The 9,108-nt window shown below is 30.6% G+C and overlaps 2 protein-coding genes across 2 annotated transcripts; both read left to right on the forward strand.

Annotated features, from left to right (window-relative positions):
• Window positions 1-4,962: 4,962 nt before the first annotated feature.
• On the forward strand, window positions 4,963-6,318 carry LOC113752779 (putative nuclease HARBI1). Its single transcript, XM_027296840.1, has 3 exons — window positions 4,963-5,496; window positions 5,580-5,805; window positions 5,870-6,318. Exons 1-3 carry the CDS (start codon window positions 4,963-4,965, stop codon window positions 6,316-6,318), a joined length of 1,209 nt encoding a protein of 402 aa, XP_027152641.1.
• Window positions 6,319-6,578: 260 nt separating this feature from the next.
• Window positions 6,579-7,599, forward strand: LOC113752780. The gene is made up of 2 exons (XM_027296841.1): window positions 6,579-6,914; window positions 7,012-7,599. The coding sequence occupies exons 1-2, from the start codon at window positions 6,579-6,581 to the stop codon at window positions 7,597-7,599; spliced, it is 924 nt and encodes a 307-aa protein (XP_027152642.1).
• Window positions 7,600-9,108: the final 1,509 nt, after the last annotated feature.

Raw genomic sequence — 9,108 nt, forward strand, 5'->3', positions numbered from 1 at the left:
CGTTGTTAAAATCATAATACTATAAGATTTCATCCACAAATGATATACTTTTTTAACATGACACCAACAATACAATAACAACTGTTAAGGATATAATAATATCATAAAACAGTTATAATATTATTTAACGATACTTTTTTTTATCTTTTCATTTGGAACACTTTTAATTATACATGTTTACAGGTGAAGAATAGACGACGCACAGTAAAATAGAAAGGTAACGATTTAGTTGAAATGTCTGTATAACCACCAGAGTGAGAAGATTTTTTTTTCTCGATGCATAATTTTTATATTATAGGAACTAGAAAGAAAGTTATGCATTTTTATGATGTCACAAATTGCTGAATAATATGGACGTTCCACCCATACCAAGGGATTTACAAGGGGTAGAATTTAGTATTTCCAGAACTTCCAGGGGCATGTACTTTACGGCCCTTACTGGTGAAGGCAGTTTCCAAGAAATTTCCAACTCTGCTCGAAAAAAGATAAATCCAAAGGTTGGATTGTTGTCACCTAAAGATTGTTTTAAATTTCAACATTATCTATCAGTTTCATTGGGCAATCCACTTCATGGAAATAGACTGTGACATTTCCAATTTACTTTGTACTCGTCACTTCCATGATTGAACTTTATGATACTATATCATTTTTTGACCCATAAGGATAATAGGGGATACGACTTTACAGGCTTTAAAATATGCCTATTTGTTCTCCATCCAACTTTATGACCAAAGTTACAAGCAAGTGCGAAATTTCCCATTTGAATTGCATTTTTTTGGGAGTTAATGAGAGTTTTTGTTGAAAAATAATACTAGTAGCACTGATTTTAGATCATATGATATATATACGGTAAAAAGATGATTAAAAAATATTATGTTAAAGGGAACGATCTAAAAGAACACTGAATTTTTTTTTCATAAAAATTACAATTCAAACAAGAAACGTATTGTACAAATAATACAAACTTGGCAGTACAAAAATTGCAATTCAATTTTGATAACATTTTATCAGTAGATCAAGATCTCATTTGCATTTTTAATCATTCTCGTGAAGCCTTGTTCTAGTTATTAGGCCATTTCAATAAGCCCTCATAAATTAAACTTAAAGCTTCGCTTGGATCAATATCTTCAGCAGAATTATGCCATAAGTAGAAAATTTTAATCAAAAAGTCAGAAAAAAAAACTTTCAACTCGGAATGTTGAGCCTCTCCTTCTCCTAAACCTTATATGACTGCAAAAAAAAACATATAAATATATAAATCACCAAGGATGTTGAAAGGATATTGAATTCATTTCATAGGTGGATGATATTTTTTATATTGTTCATTGGGTTTTTCTGCTAGATTGTAGAATATCATCTTTTATTTAATTAGTTCATTGTAAAGTAATCGCTAATCAAATTTATTTAGGGTGTTTTTGATAAAACTAAAGTCTGAAAACTGAAATCTAAAGTTTGAATTCATTAAGTTATTGAATAGTTAAATACTAAATTTGATACATCTAAGTGTATATTACATTAAGGGTCTGTTTGATAACATAAAAAAGTGCTGAATCTGAATTTTTTCAGACATTCAGATATTTTGAGTGTTTGATAAATGAAAATATATTTGCTGAACTTGTTAAGCAATGCTAAATCTGTGTGTATTTTTTTCAGCACAAGAATCCTAACTGAATGCTTAATTCTGATAAGAATCAATAGAATTACTTCAACTACCTTATCTTATCTACCAAATCTACCCTTGTTTGTTAATTATGTTCAAAATTTTTATCTAATTAAACAACATAATATTCTCTATCTAACAATTTTTAGTTTCTCTTTTCTCCTTTTTTTAATGACTTTCACATCTTCTCCATACTCCTCATATAATATATTTCATTTTTTATATTAATTTGATTTAAAATAAATATTGTTATTTTCATACCTATCAATTTTAAACTAATTAAATCATAGATTCTATTTCTTTTTTGAATGAAAGGATATAAGGGCAAAATTGTCAAATTAAACTTAGTAAGCATTCAGTTATAAATATTTATCAAACAGTATAAATAGATTTAGTATTAAAATTCAGACATTCATATATTTTTTTCAGTGCTTAAAATTCAGCAAATTAATTGATTCAGTATTCAGATTTCAGAATTCAGACTTCAGAATTTAGATTCAGTTTTATCAAACAGAACCTAAGTGATAAGTGAATAATTTATGACTTATCTTTGGGACCAAGTTTTGTTTAGAAAATTTAGTGTCGTTTAATTAATTCAGATGATTTATTTTTTGTTATTAAACGCAACTGAACATAAATTCAGACGTTCTACTTTTTGTTATCAAATGCAACTGAACATATTAATATCTGAATCTATTAAATTTAAATACTGAATTGAGTTATCAAACAGAGTCTTGAGCAAGCCAATCAATTGACTAGGGTTTGTACGGTAGCTAACCCAAACGAGCTCTTGTTTATCTCTTATTCTCGTCAGTGTACATTAATTACATGGTGTAATGACATCTCTACCTAGGATCGCACTCAAAATCACTTTCAACCGCTAATAACATGAGCCAGAAATCATCATGTTATCGTTGGAAGTTCAAAAGGTGCCAAATCATTGCATTTGCTGATTTTAAAACTATTTATTTATTTTCAATCTAATCTACCTTCCCCATAGAATTTCAACTTGTAAATGCCAATGTGATTGTTGTGAAGCTTGACCGCATATATAAACCTTCACCGTGTGAGGCATTTTATTTTATCCAACGCCGTAAGAAAGCCTTAGATCCGCTAAATATTTTGTTAGAGACGCCAGAAGAAGGTTCTCAATCATTCGATTATGACTTCTTGTTACTTCTTCTTCTTCCAAATAAACCAATGATTCCGTTTCTTCTTACAATCTATGCCCCAAGGACAATAATTCAGTGGATGCATCAACAGATGGTGGCCCGTGACAGTGCCTTTTAATTTGTTTGTCTTTCCCAGATATTTATTTTATTTTTTTTGGTGGCTACTTGATTAAGATTTAGGCATAATTTCAGAAACTTCCCCTAAGGTTTCTGACTATTTCGCTGGCCTCCCTCTAAATTTTAAAAATTACACTAACCTTCTTTGAGATTTATTATTCTGTAACATTTAAGTTCAATCGACCATTAAAAACACCAGAATTTTTGTTTATCATCGAAGATTAAATGACATATGACATCAAAAATAGTATTTCATTTTACATATTTCACTTAATGTAAGATCCAAATTGGTCTTTTTCAATTATAAATCCATTGTTAATCATGATCAACAATAAATAATAAAAAAAGCTGTAACTAAAATATTACAAAGAGTAAAATTTAAAACCATAAATTTTCAACAACTAACCTTAATATGTTGGCAAGAATATTTATAATATTAAATTATATTTTAAGTAATATTTTGATTACAAATTTTTTTAATTATTTGTTGTTGATCATGTTTGACAATGGGTTTATAATTGAAAAGAATAATTTGAATCTTGTATTAAGTGAAAAATATAAAATGGTATACTATTTTTTTGAAACTATATTTGATTTGATCCCAAATGATAAATAGCAAATTTTAGTGTTTTTCTCTAATGTGTAGGTTGGTATTGAATTAATTTATTTGTCTTTCCGAGGTTTTTATTTTACATTTTTTGGTGTCTACTTGATTAAGATTTGATCTCTAGGCTTCATTTGGATAGGGTGAAATGGACAGAAAAGAAAGTATTCAGAGAGAAAGGACAACCATTTCTTTCCTTTGGGAGTTTAACAAGTACAGAAAAGAAGTGAAATGAACGGATAAAATCTCCCTCCAATTGTTGAAAATTTTTCCGCCCAAAAGTGGGAAGAAAAGGACGGAAAGATGATGGGGCGCCAAAAGACATTTTTAATATGACAAGTTTGTCCTTTAGAAGCTGATACAAAAATTCATTATTCCCAATATATCCTAAAACTGATTTCTAAAAGCACTATGAAGCTTTCTCGGTGGTCCTGTGTCATATACTTTCACTACTTCCAGCAAGTTGCGAAATCAGAAAACTTGGCTTTCATTGGTTCTTCACCCATAATTCACCAAACAAAAGGTATTTCTTTAACTCAATCTCTCTTTCTTTCTTTGCTTAGTCTTCACTAGAGCATTGTGAAAAAAGTATTTTTTTTTTGTGTAGATTCTTATTGTTTATACTCTAAATTTTTTGTTCGTTTTCTGTCATAAAATTCTTGTTAATGAACTCTTGATTTTATATTATTGATTTGTGATTATATCTTGCATGGTTATGGTACATGACAGCTTTAGTGGTGATAAATGGATATGAAATTTGAATGCATACAATCTGTTTGTTTATTTGCCTATGTAAGATTCAAATTGTAAAATAATCCATCTAGAGTTCATAAACAATACGTTAGCCTCTTTTTATTATAATAATGCATCTTTCTTTGAAATGATTAACAAGATGATGATACTAGAAGTATTATTTTGAATGGTGGCTGATCGTCAAAACCAAAATGAGGTCTAACAAGATGGTGGCCATATGGCAATAGAATAAATCATATTTGGTTACGTTAGTTGATATCAGTAAATCTCCTAGGCTATAGCAATTCTATTTATATTCATAGAGGTGTTCCTGGCTGAGACCAAAATAAAGACATAAAAAATCAAATGCTTGATCAACTTAATTTAAAGCATGAAGAATTTTTCAGTAAAGTTTGGGTAGACAAAATGATATTTATATCTCCGTATCTTCATTTAAAAAATCTTTATTTATTAGGATGTTGGATTATTTTTATTTACTGTAAATTATGTCAGCACTTTAAAAACATTACTATTAGAAAAATACTTCTTTTTATATTGATATTTAGAATTTTAACATTGTATTTGATAATGACTCCATAACCCTTGTAAATAAATAAAATTTGTTTTTAATTATTTACTCATTCGTAAATTTAGTGTTCTAATACAAACAGTTTTAGATGGATAAGGAACAAAATGAAGTCGATGGAGAATATGACATTCAACAAAGGAAGCGACAATTGGTTGCTACTGAAATTGTTTGTCAGGTAGTAAACATGATAATTGCTCGAAAACTAAGCCATGCAAATTATGTGGATCGACCCATTGGATATTGGTCTGCACAATGTCATTTAGTACGAGAGGAATTATTGATGCAACTCAGTACAAATGGATATTTGAGTAAGGTTATCCGTATGGGACCAGAAACTTTTAGGCGCTTGTGTGACTTGTTGCAAACACATGGTGGTCTACAACCTACTCAAAGAGCCACGGTGCAAGAGCAAGTTGTTAAATTTCTCCATATATTAACAATTCCCTCAAAAAATATCACAATGTCATACTTTTATCGGCGTTCTGGAGAAACTGTTAGTCGTCATTTTCATAGAGTTTTACGAGCAGTTATAGCATTGGAGGATCAATTTCTTCAGCAGCCTACGGGAGAACAAGTTCCTCCGGAAATACTTAATAGTACAAGATTTTATCCATATTTTAAGGTGATATAAACTTTTTGACACCTTGTTTTAAAAATTGTAAATTCATATAGAAATTATATTTTGACATAGTGTATAACTGTCAGGATTGTGTGGGTGCAATTGATGGAACCCATGTTCGCGTTAAGGTGCCTAATATTGATGCGGCAAAATATCGTGGTAGAAAAGAGCATCCAACACAAAATGTGCTTGCTGCATGTTCTTTGAATATGAGATTCACATATGTTCTACCTGGTTGGGAGGGAACTGCATCGGATTCAAGGATCATAAAAAATGCGCTCACTAGAGAAGATAAATTAATCATTCCTAATGGTAATACTTAGTTAATTATTCTTAGTGCATTTAATTAAGTAGTAACTATTTGATATTTGTATAGGTAAATATTATCTTGTTGATGCTGGATTCATGTTGAGAAGGGGACTTCTTACACCTTATAGAAATGTAAGGTATCACCTGAAGGAATACTCAAGTCAACAACCGCAAAACTTTCGAGAACTATTCAATTTGCGACATTCATCATTGCGTAATGCAATTGAGAGAGCATTTGGTGTCTTGAAAAAACGGTTTCCAATCATTGGAGATACTCAACCAACTTATAGTGTTGAAACACAATCACAAATTGTGCTTGCTTGTTGTATATTACATAATTTTCTCATGGAGTTTGACCCTGACTTGGAGTACATTAATGAAGTGGATGAAGAATTGGCAAATCAATCTCCATCGGAGGAGGAAAGTGGAGATATAAGTGCTGAAAAAGATCATGCTCAAGGAGAAAGTTTAAGGAATGAAATAGCAATGCAAATGTGGAATGATTACATACTATGACAACTTGACTTGATGCTGATTTCTTTTGTTTAAGTTGAAATGTGATCCTTATTTTGTTAACTTGTACTCTTATATTAGTAGTATGAGTTTATAAATACAAGTTGCCACATGAATCTTCTTTTGTCTAATAGATTCTGTATGTTTTTGGATCTATAAAACCATGTATTCATAATAGAATTAATCTAAAACTTTTATTTTGATGTAAATTCTGTTCTTGTTATGTGTTTTTCTACAAATATAGTTTGTGTAATTGGAAAAGCATGAAGAAAGATCCAAGCATCATGAAGGAAAACATGAAATGGACTCTAGCAATGGATGAAGTCTTCATTCAGGCCCTTTTGGATCAGCATTACAAAGGATTTCGCGTGGATGGAACTTTTACACCAACTGCATACAATAATATTATCAATGAGTTGAAGGAGAAACTTGGAATGGAATTTACCAAAAGTCATTTGAAGAATCGACTGAAGACACTCAAGGAACACTTCAAAGAGTCCTATGATTTCTTTAGAAATGGAAAATTAAGTGGTTTTTCTTGGAACCCATTCACAAAAACTTGGTGTGCTGAACCTGAAGTTTGGGAACAACTTCTACAGGTATATGTTAGCTAGACTGTTTTATTGTCTTTATTGTTTTTATTTATTTTATCATTGAAATTATGCTTGTTTTTCATTTTTCTTTTCATGTTCTTAGGAAAAACCTGAAGCTATAAAGTGGAAGACTAAAGTTATCAACCATTATGACAGTTTAGAAGAACTTTTTGCTAAAGATAGAGCAACGGGACAAGGTGCTGAAACAGCAAAAGAGAAACGCATGCGTTGGATGAATGAACCAAATGGAGTGCAGTTTGAAAATATCATTGAGATTGATAACATGCTATCTCAAAATGAGATCAGTCTAGAGACCTTCAATAATTCAAGTAAGGAGTTGGATGCACAACGATCAAAGGCATGTAACAACAAACAATCTCAAGGTACAACAGCAACACAAAGTAAGAAAAGAAAAGTCACATGTGATGAAGAATTTGAAAGTTTGAAGGGTGCACTTCACAATGTTGCTGATGCACTAAGAGAAGGTAATACTATTCTTGAGAAATCTAGGCCACGGGTATATTCAGAGAAAGAGATTTATGATGAACTTGTTAATATTGGAGTTGAGATAGACCTGATTGATGATTATTATGTGTTCCTTTGTCAAAACACCGAGAAAGTAAGAAGCTTCTTTGGATGCCCATCGGAAAGGCGTAGGAATATTTTGAACAAATTGATGAATGGATTTTAGCCACTTTTGGCTACATGAGCGTGTTATCAGATGTTCGAAATACTTTTGAAGATATAAGCTAGTTTTGGAAATTGGGATGATTCCAATTACCCACTGGACATTTCTTGTTTTGAAAATATGTAGATCATTGGGTGTATTTTTGTTTAGAAATTGATAGAATTATTTTGTATCAGGAGTAAATGCTCATGTGAACTCGAAAATCTGAATGCTACAGGAAACCTAGTTGTATTCCATGTAAACCTGGTTTATGTATATTTTGAGTTCACTTGGTTGCATGGCATTTTATTGACTTGGCTTGCATTCGACGTATATCTTGTTTATGTATTTTATGGTACCAGCTCAACTCCAGAGTAAACACACTTAGTAATATTGTCTTTCAACCAATAAACACACTTATTGGTTCTTGCTAACAACCAAAGTCTCTTTCTTTTTTGAGTAAAATATTTTATCTATGTTTATATGTTTATATGTTCTTGCTAACACACTTATTAGTGAATTAATGAAAACTAATAAAAATCAGAAATAAATAAGAAAAAGTGAGGGGATGGGTATGGGAATCATAAAATTTTACTTATGGATATAAACAATTGGGTAACGCAACCGACCCAATTAACCCATCTACCACCACTCAGGTCATTTCACAAATACATTCATCAGACAAAGCTTTCCTCTTGTCACAAAAATTCAAAGCAATGTGGTACATGTTTACAAGCAAGCAGGTTAAAATCCCGCCTGCATAATAACGTTGAAACCCGCAAGCAGGATTCTGTGTTTTTTCTATTTCAAGGTTAGCTCGCATGCGGGTTAATGTTATATTTGAGCGCGAGAAGAAAAAATTGGTAATTAGGCTCTTTGGGCATTATAAGTAAATATTTAAATTAATGGCAGTTTTATTACACCAATATTATTGTATTATCATTATTATGATTATTGTATTATTTCTTATGCAAATATAACATTTAATTATTTAAATTTTATTTTATTTTTACAATTTATAAAATTTTTATCACTTATATAATATTTTTAAAACCCTAATACATCTAAATTTGATTTTATTTTTCAAATTTATAAGATTTTTATTTAAAAAAATGGGATACGGATAAGATATCCGGTTGGTTCGATATGCATAGGTGCATATGAGAATATCCGAATACTCTTTAAACCCGCATGCGGGTTTAAGGAGATTATGGCAACTCTCTGACACACTAGTTACCCGTCCAACTTGTGTGTATTAAAATATATTTTAATATTATATTTCATATTTTTGTTATTTAGAGTTTAACAAATAGAAAGGGCAAATATGTAAAGTTGTATTCTCATAAAATCCTTTCTTTCCAAATCTCTCCAACTCTCAAATGAGAGAAAGATATTTCTTTTCTTTTCTTTCATTAAACTCCCAAACGAAATATGCATCTTTTCCCTTCTCTTCTTTTCTTTCCTAAGCTATCTTTTCTTTTCTTTTCTCTTCCTTCATAAACTCCCAAACTAAGCCAAAGTCATTTCCACGTG

This window comes from Coffea eugenioides, chromosome 11 (assembly GCF_003713205.1).
Source record: "Coffea eugenioides isolate CCC68of chromosome 11, Ceug_1.0, whole genome shotgun sequence".
Taxonomy (NCBI): Eukaryota; Viridiplantae; Streptophyta; class Magnoliopsida; order Gentianales; family Rubiaceae; genus Coffea; species Coffea eugenioides.

Excerpts from the sequence above, each read along its gene's own strand:
- LOC113752779 (XM_027296840.1), top strand. The coding sequence starts at position 4,963 with ATGGATAAGGAACAAAATGAAGTCGATGGAGAATATGACATTCAACAA. Across the intron at positions 5,497-5,579 it reads GATTTTATCCATATTTTAAG|GATTGTGTGGGTGCAATTGA; the intron begins GTGATATAAACT and ends TATAACTGTCAG. Across the intron at positions 5,806-5,869 it reads TAAATTAATCATTCCTAATG|GTAAATATTATCTTGTTGAT; the intron begins GTAATACTTAGT and ends ATATTTGTATAG.
- LOC113752780 (XM_027296841.1), top strand. The coding sequence starts at position 6,579 with ATGAAGAAAGATCCAAGCATCATGAAGGAAAACATGAAATGGACTCTA. Across the intron at positions 6,915-7,011 it reads TTTGGGAACAACTTCTACAG|GAAAAACCTGAAGCTATAAA; the intron begins GTATATGTTAGC and ends TCATGTTCTTAG.